At 39.3% G+C, this 18774-nt stretch overlaps 5 protein-coding genes across 7 annotated transcripts; 2 read left to right on the top strand and 3 right to left on the bottom strand.

Annotated features, from left to right (window-relative positions):
- Positions 1–190: 190 nt before the first annotated feature.
- Positions 191–4750, bottom strand: LOC130501498 (subtilisin-like protease SBT6.1). Of its 2 annotated transcripts, none has more exons than XM_056996409.1 (10): positions 4125–4750; positions 3888–4013; positions 3618–3770; positions 3209–3325; positions 2902–3086; positions 2526–2789; positions 1351–2419; positions 751–1254; positions 602–662; positions 191–453 (listed from the first exon to the last, which is right to left on the bottom strand). In XM_056996409.1, the coding sequence occupies exons 1-10, from the start codon at positions 4635–4637 to the stop codon at positions 368–370; spliced, it is 3078 nt and encodes a 1025-aa protein (XP_056852389.1). In that variant the 5' UTR covers positions 4638–4750; the 3' UTR covers positions 191–367. The 2 variants fall into 2 exon arrangements, with proteins under 2 accessions (XP_056852389.1, XP_056852388.1); XM_056996408.1 differs by having other exon boundaries at positions 3888–4016; positions 4125–4749.
- A 488-nt stretch (positions 4751–5238) lies between these two features.
- Positions 5239–10521, top strand: LOC108848037 (dolichyl-diphosphooligosaccharide--protein glycosyltransferase subunit STT3A). Its single transcript, XM_018621440.2, is given in 24 exon segments — positions 5239–5457; positions 5704–5766; positions 5864–5919; positions 6004–6075; positions 6157–6262; positions 6346–6396; positions 6622–6717; positions 6829–6888; positions 6981–7094; positions 7234–7320; positions 7480–7583; positions 7738–7833; positions 7997–8117; positions 8222–8302; positions 8395–8455; positions 8458–8516; positions 8609–8848; positions 8958–9101; positions 9218–9404; positions 9479–9576; positions 9682–9761; positions 9835–9922; positions 9999–10088; positions 10279–10521. Coding segments are annotated over 24 exon segments (2337 nt in total). The 5' UTR covers positions 5239–5328; the 3' UTR covers positions 10333–10521.
- A 282-nt stretch (positions 10522–10803) lies between these two features.
- LOC108846362 (protein sym-1) lies at positions 10804–12912 on the top strand. Its single transcript, XM_018619595.2, has 7 exons — positions 10804–11197; positions 11424–11511; positions 11611–11705; positions 11904–11976; positions 12065–12157; positions 12265–12351; positions 12642–12912. The coding sequence occupies exons 1-7, from the start codon at positions 10863–10865 to the stop codon at positions 12720–12722; spliced, it is 852 nt and encodes a 283-aa protein (XP_018475097.1). The 5' UTR covers positions 10804–10862; the 3' UTR covers positions 12723–12912.
- Positions 12913–13008: 96 nt separating this feature from the next.
- On the bottom strand, positions 13009–15131 carry LOC108844441 (mitochondrial dicarboxylate/tricarboxylate transporter DTC). Its single transcript, XM_018617701.2, has 6 exons — positions 14905–15131; positions 14519–14602; positions 14205–14266; positions 13735–14096; positions 13366–13580; positions 13009–13251 (listed from the first exon to the last, which is right to left on the bottom strand). Exons 1-6 carry the CDS (start codon positions 15022–15024, stop codon positions 13195–13197), a joined length of 900 nt encoding a protein of 299 aa, XP_018473203.1. The 5' UTR covers positions 15025–15131; the 3' UTR covers positions 13009–13194.
- Positions 15132–15558: 427 nt separating this feature from the next.
- Positions 15559–17544, bottom strand: LOC108847844 (tubulin alpha-5 chain). Of its 2 annotated transcripts, XM_056996413.1 has the most exons (6): positions 17334–17544; positions 17042–17256; positions 16751–16950; positions 16174–16682; positions 15972–16094; positions 15559–15889 (listed from the first exon to the last, which is right to left on the bottom strand). In XM_056996413.1, exons 1-6 carry the CDS (start codon positions 17444–17446, stop codon positions 15730–15732), a joined length of 1320 nt encoding a protein of 439 aa, XP_056852393.1. In that variant the 5' UTR covers positions 17447–17544; the 3' UTR covers positions 15559–15729. The 2 variants fall into 2 exon arrangements, with proteins under 2 accessions (XP_056852393.1, XP_056852392.1); XM_056996412.1 differs by having other exon boundaries at positions 15559–16094; positions 17334–17541.
- Between the last annotated feature and the right edge of the window lie 1230 nt (positions 17545–18774).

Consider the following 18774-nt stretch of genomic DNA (forward strand, 5'->3'; position numbering starts at 1 on the left):
CATATGTAACGAAGTGAATACTATTGGCTAATCTAGTTTCCCTTTTTTTACGTAAGGTTTTGGTATGGTGGCTGGCCTGTGGGGGTCCTGTGCTAATTCATACAATTATTGGGCATGTACATAAGATGCCAGATAAATAAAAAGGTTTTCTATCCATAAATGAGCTTTTCTTTTTTTGGTCAACTATAAATGAGGTTTTCGAACACTTATTTCTTGAAACAAAATTCCCAGCTTGTAGAAATGTAAAACTGAAATTACATTTCTGCGGCAGTGTCAATGACAGGAAAAAACAAAGCTACAGAAAATTAAATGGGTAGCTGAAGCTCTACGCAGGCAAAATCGACTGGTCCTAGACATGGCTAATATGCTAGGCTAAACGATTAGATCCAGATGCTCTTCTCCTCCTACGCCTCTTCTGCCGGATCCTCCATAAGCTTAGTAGCACTAGAACTCCTACAACAAAAACCATCAACGGGTACAAAAATCAAATCGAAAACAAGAAAAGTCTAATTATCTTACTTGGGAAACAAGAATCCTGTTTTATCATGCAATAAAAGTTTAAGCAGACTTGAGAGATCTTCAGAAAAGTTGGGAATATTACCACTAGCTGCAACACCAGCAGGTACTATCCAGCGAGTAGCAACAAGGAAGGACATGTCGATCTGCAAATTGAGATTAAAAAAAAACAAACAAACTTTTTAGTCTCTCCGAAACTGATTAGAAAAACAAATAAAAGATGACATGAATTACCTCGTCTCTATTGAAAAGGCCTCCCAGATACTTGCTCCTGGAAGAACTAAGCTCACCTTCTTCCCTGGTTGATTTCCAACGTGTTGGTCTTGTATTCTCCACTGTGACATTCAAGCCTCGACCTAAATCAATGCCACGATAACCGGGCAATCTACGGTTCCTTCCTCTGACGTGCAAGTTATATCCTTTAGTCCCCCATACTTCAAATCTGGAGTCACCCTGACAGATTAGCTCCTTTCCGATTACAGAAGAGTATGTTGAAAAATTCACATCAGTTCTTCGAGATGGAAGTTGCTTCTCGTCTGTGGTTATGGGTGAATATCTCTTAGAAAACTTGGAGAAAAGTACAGGGTCTTTGATGTTTGAACTGGTGAAATCTAGCATTTTCTTCAGGAGCCAGTAGCAGTTGGTGACCATGTGGCTACTGTCCAGGCAATTTGAATCTCCATATACACCAACTCGGCCATCACCTATTTTCAAAAGCCCAAGAACAGCAGGGTCTTCCTGTAAACAGAGTCACATTATCACATAAAAAAGCTCTACAATTCAACCAAAGAAAAGCAAGACAGCTAGAAGCAAATAAATGCTGTTTCTCATTACCTTCGAGGACCCTGTTAGCAGTAGATTCTGTGTAGCACCACTCTCAGAGCTGTCCAGTAAAGGAAAGCTGTGCAAGAACCCACCAGCAGGAAACCTGACAATGTTCGTTCCAGAAGCGTATCGGCTCTGCTCACCGTCAATACTGAAATCTCCATTCAGAATCTTGTCTCCAAACGCTATTCCAAATGACGCAAGAAGATTATTCAGTGCAGGAACATTTGCACCTCCAGTGACTGGAGTCCACCAACTACGCGTGTTATCGTCGAAGAACCTCATTTTCACCATGGTATCGACATTATACCACTCAGCAAACACAATTAGACCCAGTCCTGTGTTGATAACATCATATCTGAGTTTTTCAATTTCTTCTGGAAAGTATTCATCTTCAAGGTCAACCATCAAAAGAGTTCCATAGTGCTGAGCATCGAAACATGTAAGGGGAGAACCAAGAGTCTCGATGTAGTACCCAGCATCACGTAACATGTTGAACATGATGTGATAGTTTGTATGCAGGTGATCACCATGCCAATCAAGAATGTCATTGCGGACATCCAAAGAATCTCTTGGAATATAACCTGGAGGATACTTTATGCTGTGAAACTGATCCCACAGTATACGTTTCGCTCGTGGTGGGGTGGGAATTACTTTCAGTTTCAACTGAAGAGTGCAAGTGCTTCTTCTAGGCCCACTTTCTCCAGGGGCTGGTGGGCTATAGACTTTCACAGTTACATTGCCCTCTATTTCACCTGTGAACTGTGCACCTTCTTCCTTGATCTGCATGTGTAAAGCCAGATAACCAGTCCAGGGCCATATGATTTTTGGGTACTTGAAGTGAATTCTCAGAAGATTTCCTTCGTCGTTTGCAGCATGCCACGTTGGTGGACTTTCAATATAGCCAATGACACCCATACCATTTAAAATTGTGGTGTTGAAAATGACAGGCATAGCACCCGCATATAGCGGCTGACGACAAAAGGGCCAGGAATATGGACAATCATTATAGTCAAGAATGCTCGGGAAAATGCTTGCTCGGGGGTGGTAGCTCTTTAGAATTTCATATGATTCTAATCTGACAAAAGAGGAAAAAATTAGAGACTACAAAAATTAAGGAAATAGGAACAAAATAATAAGGATGAATCCAATGGGTGAATAACGATGAGGGTAAGTTAACTTACAGATCAACTCTTCCTGCACCCTGCTCATACATATTAGGACCCGAAAGCTTAGCAGCACCTTCAACCAATGCCTGCTTCATGCTTGCTGGATTAAGCAGGTCCTTCCTACTAGCTTCAGGAATAACACTTACAAGTAGGCAAACAATACCAGCGACAACAGGACTGGCCACACTTGTTCCAGACAAGCTTTTACAGCCAGTGCTGATCTTGGACCCCATAATTTCACGGCCATATGCAACCACATCTGGTTTGACACGTCCATATCTGCAAGCCATTTTTTTTTAAGTTAGGAGCTGCATGAAAACAAGTGTTTTGTATCTATACAATTGAAGGGTTCGTAAAACGGAAATGTAGAAGCAGCAAAGAAATGCAGTACCCATGAGGAATCTCCCAGGTGCTCATGCCACGAGATGAAAATGAAGCTATGTGATCATCATAGTCAATACCACCAACACCTATGACATCACTCTGGTCCGCTGGATTATTTAACGTTCCGTAAAGTGGCCCATCATTTCCAATTGCTGACACCATGATGATATTGCTGGCTGTTATTTCCCACACCTGTTCAAAGTTAATCAGCACCTCTGGAACACACTACTTCATATATCCTTGAGGGAAACACCCCGGGCTCTTGACTAAACATGATAGTGCAAACATCAACCAAGAGTTTAAGGAACCATTACCTTCTCTACAAAAGGCAGATCTAAGTAGTCCGGTCCCCCAATGCTCAAATTCAATACATCCATATCTGTTGCTATGGCATAATTGAAAGCGTCAAGAAACCATGAGGTGTATGATACCTGCAACAAGCTGAGCGCAAATTTCTCATAACCTATTTGATTAAGATAACTTTCATAGCTGCGAAAACATGCATAAGAGGAGTAAGGATGAAGAGAGGAAAATAGAAACTCAAATATATAACGGTCAATTACACTATATTGAGGAAAATAGAGATCAACGTGTAGGTCTCTGTAACCATTATTAATATCTTAGCAATTGTAACTAGGGAAAAAAAAACAAACATAAATTATTGCATCACGAGTGAGTAAGTTTAGTTGAGGAAGACGTATCTGATGCGTGATCAAGCATTACCTGGTTATCTGTGAACACTCGGAAGGCATAGATCTCCGTGTCTGAGGCAAAACCAAGACACTCTGAATTTTGACCAGCAATAACACCAGCAACAAATGTCCCATGCCCCAGGTTGTCATTCAAAGTGTCCTCATTCGTCCAATTTGTACGCTCCTGAAAGTTACTGCGTCAATACCAGCTTTAAATCTTAAACAAAAAAATATCTAACACAACTATTAGCTCTAAACACTACTATTATGTATCTAAATTAGTTTCTCCAAATAGCGGTACCTTGATGTTACGGAAATGAGGATGGTCAGCTCTTATACCAGTATCAAATATGGCCATTTTGACTTTAGCACCAGTGTACCCCTTCTTCCAGAGAACATCAGCTCCAAACATGGACGTCACTTGAGTCTTCTGAAAAAAATTAGAAAAAGTAGAATAACTCACTTTCAATTTATGATATGAAATGTTAGCACATAGTACGAATACTGAAACAGATTATTAATGACAACAAACTCTCACTTGCGCGAGAAGATGCCTTGACGTGGCGTTGGCCGAGTGATCATCAGCAGCTCCTTCTTCGAAAGACATGGACGTGAAGATCTTCCCGGGACGTTTCTTCTCCCCGTCGAGGAAAGATCCTCCGAGCAAAACTCTCTGGTACCTAAATTCCACGCTCACGTCTTTCACCATCCCCAGCCTCTCAATCTCCCCAACGACGGCATCTCTCCCGCTCTCCTCGATCCACAGAACACCGAAGTCCGTTGGATACTTCGCCGCCGGGTTATCCCTCTCGATCCACCCCCAGCCGCCGGATCGGACCTCCGATTCGAGGTAAATCCGGTGAGTTTCCGCCGGCTTGTAGTGCTTGAATCGGATTATGTGGTTTGTGTGCGTTGGAATCTCGGGCTCGGAGCGAGTTAGGTTATGGGGATTGAGACGGAGCCGCCAGAAGAGGAAAACGGAGAGGAAGACGACGAGAACGTAGGATCTGCTGAAAGCAGACGAAGAAGCTTCTGCGAGGAGCATCTTCATGGAGATGGTTGGATTAGGGTTTGATAGCGAGATTCGCAGACGCACATGCCGTCGCTTTGAGGAGAGAAAGTGCTTCACTTCTCCTCCTATGTTAGTTTTTGATCTTCTGCGAAAGCACAATGATGAACCAACACGGAAGAGTTGGTGGAGGAGTGAGTGACTTTCGAACCGGCTGATTTGGTTGGTTCAGCTTAAAGCAGAACTAACCAACTAATTTTTCAGTTGCATAAAATTCCGGTTTGAATCGTCTGGTTTGGTTCGGTTCGGTTTACAAGATGTATATATCCTCCATCGGCTTGACCTTGAAGGGCCCACTTAGTTAGCGCTTTATCCATGCGCCTTCAGCCCACCTGAATATACAGGTAACAAATTTACAACTGTTTCCACAAAACGGCGGCGTTTTTAAAACTTAACCGGTTTGATTTGCATACCAAATTAGCATGGTTGACCCAATTTAACCGGTCTGCAGAGTCAACTGCGATTTGGTTTGATTCTAACGATGACGCAATGAGTTTAACGAATCAACATTCGACATGTGTTAAATCCACGAAGGCGCTCCAATCGTTCAACTAATCAACATGCTAATCCCGTGAGTGAGAAAGACTGTTTCTCCGAAGATAGTTTTGCTTACCATAAACCCTTCCGAGAATCGTTTCCCTCCATCCGAAGAGCTCACCTTCGCCGCGTCGAAATGGCTGCTGTAGAGAGCAGCCTACCTCCCGGAACGCCGTCTGCGATGAGGAATGCTTTCGGGACCGTTCTGTCAGCTCTGATCCTCGTCCTCATTGGTGTCCTCGCTTTCTCGATCCGACTCTTCTCCGTGAGTTCTCACTCACCTCTCTGCTCGTTCGATTCATCTCAGTGCTTTTACAATCTGCCAGGCTCTAGATCGGGTTACACTAGTTTAGATCCGATTATTCTGGATCCGATCTCATCATCAGCTTGCATTTGCGTGTGTCATCTCTACTTTGAATTACGAGAATGCTTGCGATGAGGCTAATTATAATTTGAATTTATCGGTGTTTAGTTATTCTGTTTCGTAACGTTCATCGATTTTTTTTTTCAGGTCATAAAGTATGAAAGTGTGATTCATGAGTTTGATCCTTACTTCAATTACAGAGTCACTCAGGTTCACTCTCTTTTCTTTATATACATGATATAATTAGTTTTTTTTTCCTGTGTGGGCGAGTTCTCATATTAATTTATCATATTGTTGTTTATTTCAGTTCTTATCGAAGAATGGAATTTACGAGTTTTGGAATTGGTTCGATGATCGGACCTGGTAATTATAAGGATCAGATATTTAAATATCTTGGTCTATTATTTCTTCGATATCTTCAATTATACTAATTTGGTTTGATTTTAGGTATCCTCTTGGCCGTGTGATTGGAGGAACTGTTTACCCTGGCTTAACATTGACTGCTGGAACCATCTGGTGGTGAGTGTTGTTTTAATTATTTGATACACACGTATGGGGGGTCAGTTTAAAAATTCCAATTACTACATCTATTTGCCACAGGGTCTTGAATTCAATAAACATTCCTCTGTCAGTAGAGACTGTTTGTGTCTTCACTGCGCCAGTGTTTTCAGCTTTTGCATCATGGGCAACTTACCTTTTGACCAAGGTTTGTCTCTTTTGTCTAACATGATGTCCTCTAGTTAACTCCAGAACCAGTTTATCCAACAGTATCTATTTGCATTCTAACAGGAAGTTAAGGGCTCCGGTGCTGGATTAGCAGCTGCTGCTCTTTTGGCCATGGTATGTTATTCAATTGGTTTACTTGGATTTTTTCTTTCTTTTTCAAGTGATGGTCTAAAGAGCTCTGAACAGCAAGCATTAAGTTCCTAGAATATCATGGTTGTGACTTTTTATATTCTCAGGCTTGGTTGTGAATTTGCTACAAATGTCGATTGATGCGCTTCTTTAGAGTTTTGTTTTGTTTTGTTTTTCTATTTTTTTCTACTAAAATGGTAATCTTTGCAGGTCCCCTCATATATATCCCGATCTGTAGCTGGAAGCTATGACAACGAAGCTGTTGCCATTTTTGCTTTGATCTTCACTTTTTATCTTTACATAAAGGTTAGGGTTTTCTCCAATGGCATGTAAAGTTCTTTTATTTTTATTATATGGAGCATGTGGATAATAAAATGCCTTCAACAACCAACATCAAGCTTTCTCTTGTCAATGCAGACACTAAATACAGGTTCCTTGTTTTATGCCACCCTGAATGCCATTGCATACTTTTACATGGTACGAGTTGGGATAGTTCCTCATTTTTTTCTCCTTTTCCTTTTTACCATTCTCTCCTCAATTATCATTTTTTTCTCTTTTTCATCATATAGGTATGTTCGTGGGGAGGTTACACCTTCATTATCAATCTGATACCAATGCATGTGCTTCTGTGCATTGTAACTGGCCGATACTCTCCCCGGCTATATATTGCCTATGCTCCTTTGGTATGAATCTTCTTCCTTCTGGTAATAGAGAAAATATGTTGTCTATGTTGGAGTGAAGTGGTTGCATATATATCACGTAAGATACTGAATAGTAGCTGAAATGAGACTATTCTAAAAGTTAATGTGCATGAATATGCAGGTTGTGTTGGGCACGCTATTAGCTGCGTTGGTACCTGTTGTGGGCTTCAATGCGGTTTTGACGTCTGAACATTTTGCCTCGTTTTTGGTAAGTTCTTTCTTCCAGCCCTTATTTTTTACGCATGCCTCTTCTTTTAATGCTTAGTTTATTCATTTTGAATTGAGTGTTACAACGACCATGGATCAGTCCTCTCGGTGCTTAATTTTCTGGATGCAAATTGACTTATTTTATCGGTGAACTATGCAGGTTTTCATTATCATCCATGTAGTAGCACTCGTATACTATATCAAAGGCATTCTTACTCCTAAAATGTTCAAAGTTGCTGTGACACTTGTTGTGTCTATCGGGCTGTAAGCTTTCTTATCCTGTTTTTCTCTGACATATCTGCGATTTGTATACCTTGATAAGAGGAGTTTATCTGTATCTGATCCAACTATACATAGCTAGTACAGATGGATTATATATCAGGGGATAAAAAGCTTATATGCTCCATTATTTTTGCAGGGTTGTGTGTCTCATAGTTGTGGCAGTTCTTGTGGCACTGGTGGCTTCAAGTCCAACAGGAGGATGGAGTGGTAGGAGTTTGAGTCTACTTGATCCGTGAGTGGTTCTAGTTTTTCAATCTTTATTTCTCCTACTGGTTAATTTTCTTTGCAACTTTCGAGTATGCAATTGTCCACTTTCAGGAATTCTGATTTATCATATTGTAATTGTAGCATATCTGACACTCCCTTGTTCTTGGTTTTTTTCTATCATATAACAGAACTTATGCAAGCAAGTATATTCCAATTATTGCAAGTGTCAGTGAGCATCAGCCTCCAACTTGGCCGTCCTATTTCATGGATATCAATGTTTTGGCTTTCTTGGTCCCTGCTGGTATCATTGTGAGTTCAATGATTATCATAGTTAGATTTTATACGGAAGAACATTACTTTTTCCATAGATTTAATGTTGATTCTCTTCCATTTTCTTATTCTTCTGTTGGTAGGCGTGCTTTTCCCCTCTATCTGATGCGAGCTCATTCGTGGTCCTCTATATTGTAATGTCTGTGTACTTCTCCGGAGTTATGGTGAGTTGCATGCTTTCGAATTACAGATTCATCTTTCCCTTGCCTACTTCTTTTCTTCCATCCTGTAATCACATGTCCTCCTGACTTCTTAGGTTCGTCTTATGCTCGTGCTTGCTCCAGCAGCATGCATAATGTCTGGAATTGCGCTCTCTCAAGCTTTGATGTTTTCACGGGTTCCATCAAATACCAGTTATCGTCGAATTCCAAAGATGATGTTAGTATACTTCTCTCGACTATATTTGCTCTGATGAATCATCTTTGCTACCTACTTTCTCGACAAAACATTGTTTGTGTTTCGACTGTTAGGCAGAAGACAACACTTCTACAAAAAATGCCCCAAAAGATGATGCTGCGTCTGGTAGGACTGACAAGGGTGAAGAAGTTGCAAAAGAACGGTCGTCAAAAAAGGGAAAGAAGAAAGAGAGAGAACCCGCTGATAAACCGTCTGTTAAGTCCAAGATTGTGAAGAAAAAGGCTCTTGTTTTGCCTCTTGAAACTTCTATAGTTGCGCTTCTTCTCCTTATAATGTTGGGTGCTTTCTATGTGGTATGCAGTCTTTCTTCGAGCTGTTAGTTTTGATCCCATCTTTTATGATTAGTTGAGACGACAAAGTCAAATGATAAGACTTTCAAATGCATGCCTTTCTTTTTTGTAGGTTCATTGTGTTTGGGCAGCTGCAGAAGCATACTCAGCTCCATCAATAGTTTTGACATCAAAATCGCATGATGGCCTACACGTCTTTGATGATTTTAGAGAGTCTTATGCATGGTTAAGCCATAATACTGACGTGGATGACAAAGTAAGTTTTATCTTTGAAGTCAGTTCGTAGATCCTATTGAGCCTGATGTCTTATAAAGTGTAAGCTGTATTTGATATATGGACCTGAGTTTGGTTTGCCAAAACAAAATCATGCAGGTGGCATCATGGTGGGACTATGGTTATCAAACGACAGCTATGGCCAATAGAACTGTTATTGTTGACAACAACACCTGGAATAATACTCACATTGCAACTGTTGGCACTGCCATGTCATCTCCAGAAAAGGCTGCCTGGGAGATTTTCAACTCCTTGGATGTGAAATACGTTCTTGTCGTCTTTGGTGGTATGTAAATTTTGGCTCATAGTCAATGACATTGTTGTCGTGTATATTCTCTGACGAGACAATGATATTATCAGGTGTTATTGGTTACCCAAGTGATGATATTAACAAGTTTCTGTGGATGGTACGTATTGGAGGCGGCGTCTTTCCTCATATAAAGGAAGCTGACTATCTGGTACTTCTATGTTTTCCTTTTTTTTTCCATTCGGTTTTAGCTACATTCTGTGATGGCGCACTAGTTTGAATCTGAATCTGGTTACCTATTAATTCCTTTGCAAAGAGAGATGGTCAATACCGGATTGATTCAGAAGCCACGCCAACAATGTTGAACTGCCTTATGTACAAGCTTTGCTACTACAGGTAGGAAGCTTTCCTGTAAGTGTAAACCTTGAACTCTGTTTGCAAGCTCAGTTTTTATGTTTTTCTGCTCCAGGTTTGTAGAGACAGATGGTAAAGGCTATGACCGGGTCAGGCGGACAGAGATCGGGAAGAAATATTTCAAGCTCACACATTTCGAAGAGGTACCTTAACCACAAACCGGTGGCGCTTTGGTTCCACTTAAGATTATATGGTAAATGTGATTGGTTTTGTCATCAGGTTTTCACGAGTCACCATTGGATGGTTCGGATATACAAGCTGAAACCTCAAAAGAACAGGATTCGTGGCAGAGCAAAGAAGCTGAAACAGGTAAAGCATCTGAAAATAATATGAGAAATTAGTCTAGAATCCTGTTAGATACTCAACTCATTGATGTGCTGTTTGAATCATTTAGTTAGTAAACTCGTATTAGTTAAATTTTGACTTTAATATTGACTATGATACTCGTTTTGAGGCGACATGTGTTAACTATAGCGTCTTTCTTTCTTTCTTTCTCCAGAAAACAAGCTCTGGAGTGAGCTCAAAATCAGCGAAGAAGAATCCATGGATGTAGAAATCCTAGAACTTCTAATGTTGTTGCGAACGCAGTCAAGTTTCTGGTGTAGGATTCGTAAAAGTTTTGTAGAACTTTTGTGGATTTGTTGAGGCGAAATTCATGTTTATCGTGGAGATTTACACCAGATATCTATGAAGAAGTTTAAGTTTATATCAAATAAGAATATCTATTTTACAAGCCAAACAACGCTCGCCTCTTTCACGTGAAGCTTTGCATTTGTCACTTGACGTCTTGATAAAACATTTGCTGATTAACTCAGCTTTTAGCTCATGTTCAAGGCCCGAGTTGGCTGTTGCATTTGCACATATTATCAAAGTTAGTTAACTGTTGACCCAAATCTTTTATTTTTTGGTGTTTACCTGCTCCGTTCCATTTCCTCTTCAAGAAGCCCAATGCACTATAAACGCCCATTACCAAAAGCCCAAAACACAGAAGAAGCTTGTTTTCATGTTTTGGCAAGACGAATCATATCCAAAGTGCCAGAGTCACATCGTTCAGTTAAAAGTATCAGACCATAAGCAACTACGATGCTTAGCTCCGCCACTCTCACCCGGGAAACATCCCTCCCCTTCAGTTCTCTTGGGTTTTTCGGTAATAGCACATCGAACTTCAACCGAAGGAGGACTCTTGCTGAAGCTGGTTCGAGCAGGGCACTTTCGTTTGGGTACAACAATGGTTCTGTTAATTTTTCTGGACGTTTAAGGACTGCGTTTGGACATCCGGGTCGTGTCTCTTCGGTCTCAGGTGGAAGTTCAGGTGACTCTGGCGGAATTGGTGGTTCGGGTGGAGGTGGTGGTGATAGTTCCGGCGGTGGAAGTGAAGGCAATGGCGGAAACGGAGGCAAGTGGTCATTTCTGTCATGGTAAATATTTTTTTTATCTCCTCTCATATATATATATATATATATATTTATATACTTCTTTGTGAAAAAGGTTGTTTCTTTCAAACGCAAATTCGATTAAGCCTATCAGACGTTGGATTATATTCATTGAACTCTGTCTTACTATGTTTCCTTGCTTTTGAGTTAAACAGATGAAATTCCCTGTGTTACGTTTTGGCTTTTTGATTTTTTTTCTGTGGTGCTTCAGGTACTTGGCTCTTCTATCAAACTATCCTGTTTTGACTAAAGCTGTGACATCAGCAATTTTGACTCTCATTGGTGATTTGATATGTCAGGTAACTCTCTTATTAGTGTGCTTGATTCTCAGTAGTTATCATATATAACCTCTTATTGTAAAGGAAAGACTGCTTATGTCTTGTTGCATTTGGTTTCAGCTCACAATCAATAGAACCTCATCTCTGGACAAGAAGAGGACACTCACGTTTACCATCTTGGGATTAGGGCTGGTCGGTCCAGCATTGCATTTCTGGTAATTTTCCCTGAACCTTTGCATCTATTCATGTCATAATTAATGTATTTGGGTGTTTTGTATTGTTTTCATCGCATGCTATATGCTATATTACTCTGCTAAGTGGTTGTTCATTTGAAGAGACTTTATGTATCCGTTAAGTATATACTACTTATGCCTACTCTCTGCTTTGCTCTCTGACATTCGCAACTCCACTAGGTATTTGTATTTAAGCAAAGTGGTGACAGCTTCAGGATTATCAGGCGCAGTTTTGCGTCTTTTACTGGACCAGGTAGCAAAACCTTCCTGTTTTCCGTCTAACGTTTTTGTTGCTCTCTTGCTTCCTTTTGTGTTAACACCAATCCTTTTTGTTTTGGCAGTTTGTTTTTGCTCCTGTTTTTGTTGGAGTTTTCTTATCAGCAGTTGTGACACTTGAAGGAAAACCATCACATGTCATACCGAAGCTGAAACAGGTTGGATTAAAACTAACTTACCTTATTAATCTCCACGAGAGTGTTTATCGCATGGTATCCTTTTCTTTTGTATTCTAATTGGATCCATTGGTTTCTGGCTGTGTTAGGAGTGGACTGGTGCAGTGCTAGCAAATTGGCAGCTATGGATACCATTTCAGTTTCTTAACTTCAGATTTGTTCCACAAAACTTTCAGGTTTGATTTTACTAAATTCTGTTACAACATGAAACGTAGTAGGGAAGAATACAGTTCGGTGAAAGATAGATATGCTTCAAACGTAACGACCATACTCTGTTTCACTCATCAATGTCTTAGTGCTCCATTTAGTGTAATCTTTGACGCCAGCTAGAAATGATTAGATAAAGCACTTTTGGCATAATGAACTTGAGACGAATCACACTAGAATGAGACTATCAAACTACTAGCTCTCTACATCATATCATTTTTTGGCTTAGCCATTCACCATTCTTATATCTGAATTGCAGGTACTGGCTTCGAACGTAGTGGCTTTGGCTTGGAATGTGATTTTATCATTCAAAGCTCACAAAGAAGTTGTTCCAAAATAGGCAATGTTTCGTTCCCTAAAAGCAACATGCGTGTGTTGGATTGTAATCAGCAGAGTTTTGGGGCAGAGAGTGTTTGTCTGCTGATTCAAATGTTTGGTGTTCCAGAACAAATATTTTGGATTCTTCTCTTGAGATTGTATGAATGTAGAAAACAAGCTTGTCTTACAACGTTTTGGATTTTCCCACGCCATCTCAACCTTTCCACATTTATCAACCGTGCAGAATAACTGTTTCGAAATATATTAAAATTTCCTTTAGTGCATTAATAAATTTATAGTCATAAATCTTTAAAAATTCTCTGAAAATTTTGTAAGTTTGCCGGGCCAATCAACGGCCCTTAACCAAAAAAAAAAGTGAAGTCTCGAGCAGCTAAAATAATAATGCTTTAATGCATCTAATCATGTAGTATCTATAATTAAAAAAGCAAATGAATTCTCCTCATCATTTTTTTTTTGCCGCGCACTTCATAAGATCACATCCCAATGTTCTTTTGGAACTTTGTAATCTGGTTCAAAAAGATCCAAGTCATCTGCCAAAAAAAAAAAGAAAACATGTCATCAACCATCTCAGAGAGAGACAAGCCTGATGTGATTCTTAGCATAGCATTGCAAAAACAAAAAAAAAAAGACTGGTAATATTATACCATGACGTGAGGGGCGATCCTGACGCAGTAAACAGGGAAACCAGTGTAGAATTTCAGAGGTCCTCCAGATTTTAAGGTCTGCATCGCACAGTCAAGCGAACCAGTGTATGGATATTTCCCCTGAGCGTCGGGTTGCATTTTCTGGATCTGAGTTTTCACAAAGTCAAATGGTAGACTGCAAGCCGCAGCGCACAATCCAGAAACAGCACTTGCTCCTGCCAAAGGGGACACAACAATCACACACAACCATCAACGATAAGACCTTCTCTAAGTCTAGTACAGAACTATTGTAACTGGTTTAGAGCGTTTAAAAGAGAGCAAGGAGTATGCATTCGAATAATCAATTTGGGAAGAGCAAAGCATATATACCTACGACAGTGGATGTCTCCCCAAGACCAAGATTATCTCTCATGTATTCAGCACTCTGATCATAAGACGCAAGCATCCCCATGTTCAAAGCCATAGCTCTGACCACCGTCGGCCCACAACCTTTCCAAAGCGCCAAAACTCCTTCGTCAGCACTGATCCGGTAAAGCGCGTGGAAGGCGTTGGTGTAGTTCCTGCGCTGAGCTAAGGGCAAAGTGTTATCAGCTTGCATTCTGATAAGCGCTAGATCCGCTGGACTACCAACGCAGGCACCGATTGCACCGGCTGTCAGACCACATAGAGCCTTCTGATACAGCGGTAGTGGCTTCCCATCGTTAGCCTCACTTGCTTTCGCAGTCAGCATCCTGAGAAAATTCATTATGACACACTCCTTCATTAGTAGTACAACAAAGGTGTGTGATAAAGAAAGTATTCATGCTCAAGGTAAAACCAAGAAATGATTATAACTTTACTTGAATGATCCAAGACGGGCTGTGGTATAAGTTGCTTGTCTCAGCAAACCAGCTGATAATCCCTATTTAGAAAAAAAACAAAAAAAAAAATTCAAGTCAAATAAGCTCATGAGACGAGACACTCTTCATTAGTTAGCAAGAACGAGAACACTGCTCAATATTAAATCAACTGAGTAGCAGCAGATCACAAAATACAAATCAACCACATGAATGTAGTAAGAAACTGTTGATGAGGAATCAACATCAGAATATTAATAGATAACATCCCACATAGAAACTATACATCTTCAAGATAGATCTAGTTAATATATTACCTTGTAGAAGGCACCGATACCTTCATTCTTCAACATGGTGGTGGTCACACTGGCTGCAGATCCCTGACCTAGTTGAATCCTCACCTTCACCAATCACCACCAAACACACAAATGTACCACTTCATTAGATTCACATCATTCAAAATCATGGCGAAACGATTGCACACTAAATCAAAATCAAAATCAAAATCCAAATGTGAAAACATATCAACAGCAACAGCACACACACATATGAATCTCCGATTATAAAAACAATAACAAAAAAATCCAGATCTGAGAGAGACACTACACTCGGATCTAATGATTGAACACATTTCCAGATTCCACAAGAAAGAGAACTCTACTTGTATCGAGTAAGCTTGATCGATGAAAACGTTTAAACGTACCTTGATCATGTCAATGGGCTGGATAACGCAAGTGGCGAGCATACCAGAGGCACCGCCATTGACGAAAGGCTTCACAGCAGTCCAGATACCAATTGGAGCTACTTTCTTCTCCTCCACCATCTCTCTCTCTTTCTTTTGGATCGTACGTAACTATCTCAAACGCAGAGAAAGAGAAAGGCGGAAGAGATGATTCACTCACTTGGTTGGTGGTGGAGAGGAAACGAACAAAGTAAAAGCGTAAAGGCATTTTATATTATTTAAACCGTGCCCAACTGTAAACTAAAACAGCACCAAACCCTTTTGGACTTTTTTGTTTGTTTGTGTGGATGTTAATCGTTTGAGATCTGAATCTATTAGCATTTTTCTATTCGTTAATTACGTTTATTTTTTGGCATTTAGTCACGCACTAGTAGCTAGTGGACCAGTGGAGTTGTAGATTCTATTGCAGATTTTTGATTGTACCCATGCCTAATGTATAAAAAAGCTCTTCAACATGCAAATATATTAACAGTAATAACACAAATGAAAATGTTTTTTTTCTTATTTTGGCTTTTTCTAGGAGATATTTTGACATGGAGATATTGATATTGATTGGTATACACTAATGGCTTTGTTTACATATGTCCGACACAGAAGATATTTTACAGGAAGACATAATTGAATATTACACTTAGATGATAAAGAAGGTTTGGTACAACAAAAGCTTAAAACTCTGGAACTCACAATGCTCACTCTACCAATGAATTAAACCAACGATAAAGAACACACAAAAGGCGGAGAAAGTTCAACGAGGATTAAAACAAACACAAGTAATCAACAAGAATCTTAAGCAAAGCCAAAAATATAAAAACACATTGCTTGATAGAAGAAGGTGTCAGTAGTCTTCACCTTCATCTTCTTCATCGTCTCCACCTTCAGCACCCACTTCTTCATAATCTTTCTCCAATGCCGCCAAGTCCTCACGTGCCTCTGAGAACTCACCTTCCTCCATTCCTTCACCTACATACCAGTGCACAAACGCCCTCTTCGCGTACATCAGATCAAACTTGTGGTCGATCCTTGAGAACACCTCTGCAACTGCTGTGTTGTTGCTGATCATGCATACAGCTCTCTGAACCTTAGCGAGGTCACCTCCCGGAACAACTGTTGGAGGTTGGTAGTTGATTCCACATTTGAACCCTGTTGGGCACCTTCAAAAACAAAACCAAAGCAATTATGTTTACAAGGTAAAGAAAACAATAGCAACTAGTTCAAGTTTGTAGATCATACCAGTCAACAAACTGAACGGTCCTTTTAGTCTTGATGGTACCAACAGCAGCATTAACATCTTTAGGAACAACATCTCCACGGTACATCAAACAACACGCCATGTACTTCCCATGCCTGGGGTCACACTTAGCCATCATGCTAGCTGGCTCAAACACTGCATTAGTGATCTCAGGGATCGATAGCTGCTCATGGTAAGCCTTTGCAGCTGAGATGACTGGAGCATAAGACGACAGCATGAAATGGATGCGAGGATAGGGAACAAGGTTGGTCTGGAACTCAGTGATATCCACATTGATGGCTCCATCGAACCTCAACGATGTCGTCAGGGACGATATGATCTGAGATATCAACCTGTTTAGGTTGGTGTAGGTCGGCCTCTCGATATCTAGGGATCTGCGGCAAATGTCATAGATGGCTTCGTTATCCAAGAGGACAGCTACATCGGTGTGTTCAAGTAGGGAATGCGTTGAAAGAACACTGTTGTATGGCTCTACAACAGCAGTAGAAACCTGACAATGCATCAAAAAACAAATTAAAGAACCGTTCAATGTAAATAACTAATGAGTTTACTTTGTACCTGAGGAGAAGGGTAAATAGTGAACCCAAGTTTAGACTTCTTTCCATAATCTACAGACAAACGTTCAAGCAAGAGAGACCCCAAGCCAGAACCAGTTCCACCACCAACAGCATTAAACACCAAAAACCCTTGCAATCCAGTACAGTTATCGGCAAGTTTCCTCACACGGTCAAGACACAAGTCCACAATCTCCTTCCCAACTGCAATTATACATAAAATTAAAGGACCATTTTGCAAAAAACTCCAAGAAATTAGAACAACACAAAAAAATGTTCTGTTAATTTCTCTCACCAGTGTAATGGCCTCTGGCGAAGTTGTTAGCAGCATCTTCTTTACCAGAGATAAGCTGCTCAGGGTGGAAAAGCTGCCGGTACGTTCCGGTACGAACCTCGTCGATAACCGTCGGCTCGAGATCAACGAAGACGGCTCTAGGGACGTGCTTCCCAGCGCCGGTCTCGCTGAAGAAAGTGTTGAAAGCATCGTGTGCTACACCAACCGTTGTATCACTGCCAATGATACCAAAGATTAGATTCGTCTCTCAACAAACAAAAATGAAGAAATTAGGTTAGAATTATATACAGACCTGGGCATCATGCCGTCAGGCTGGATGCCATGTTCGAGGCAGTAAAGCTCCCAGCACGAGTTTCCGACTTGGATCCCGGCTTGTCCGATATGAATGCTAATGATCTCCCTCATCTTCGCACACAGGAGAAACCCTAATTTTTTTATCTTTTGCTTCTTCTTCGGCGGAGGGAGAAATGAGATGGCGGAAATGAGGCGGTGAGTGAGATATTTTTATTTTTGGCTCCTTTAGGTTTATATTTTTAATGAATGGGATTTGATAATTCGTTGGGGTCCGCCAAGTTGTGACAGTCTGCCTTGGGTCCCACGGCTTCGTTTTTGTTCGAAGATGGGTTGATTTTGACAATATTGCCCCCACGATACAGTTCGCCGAATAGTATTTCAACTGTGGCTGGGCTGGCATGTTGAAAACCCAAATTGCAAAACGGATCTTAAGTTTTTTTAAAGCCTGTAATGGATTTATTAATGACTTCTTTATTAATAAAAATAAAATGAAATATTCTTTGTATTAACTACTATTAAGTAACATATATCAAAGTAGATTTTAATAATGGAATTCTGACCCGCGTTTCGAAGCATGTAGATAATTTTAACAAAATTTATTAATGAGATAAAATGTTTAAACATTTTTTATTTTAGTATATATGAGTACATATATAATTATTATTTTGTTTTATATTAAAAGGAACATATATTAGATTTACTTAATTTTATTTTCAATCATTTTAATCTTTTTCGTTATGATATTTTACTATGAAATTCATTTTATTAATTGTCTGATATATTTTTAACTTTTTATAAAATTATAAATTTTATTTTTGATGTCAATTTATTGATTCTAACATTTAATTTGTATATAATATCTAAATTGTTATAAAATCTTATTTAAGTTTAAATGTAGGTAATTTATATTTATGAAATATACATAAATCTACTAAATTAATTGTTTTCATATTTAATGAAATTATTTTGTAGTATCTAGACCCGAATATAGTTAAATTTATTTCTGATTTCGTTTTATAAATTATTTGAGCGTTTTAGTTAATTATCTGATTTAGCAAAAGATTTTTTTAAAAAATTAATAAAAAAAGTTAGCAAAAATGAGATTTATTTTTTATAATGTTTTTGGCCACAAGATTAATTATTTTATTGTTTGATATAGATAGCAGTATGTTGTTATTTTTGAACAAAAAAAGGTATAATATTATTTGCATAATTACTTGAATGTAGATATAATGTTTTTATTAATCATTAATTACATTTTATGTAATATTACACATGACTTATAAAGGTTAGGTCCAACTTAATGTTCTTATTTTAATAAGATAGATTAAAAATTAGCAACTTGCAAATCAAACGAGAAAGTGAAGCATAATTTTGTTGTTTAGAGAAGTTTTCAACAAATGAAAGTATTATTTGAGATGACTAATAATAGATACTGT

This window comes from Raphanus sativus, unplaced genomic scaffold (genome assembly GCF_000801105.2).
Source record: "Raphanus sativus cultivar WK10039 unplaced genomic scaffold, ASM80110v3 Scaffold0217, whole genome shotgun sequence".
Lineage (NCBI taxonomy): Eukaryota > Viridiplantae > Streptophyta > Magnoliopsida > Brassicales > Brassicaceae > Raphanus > Raphanus sativus.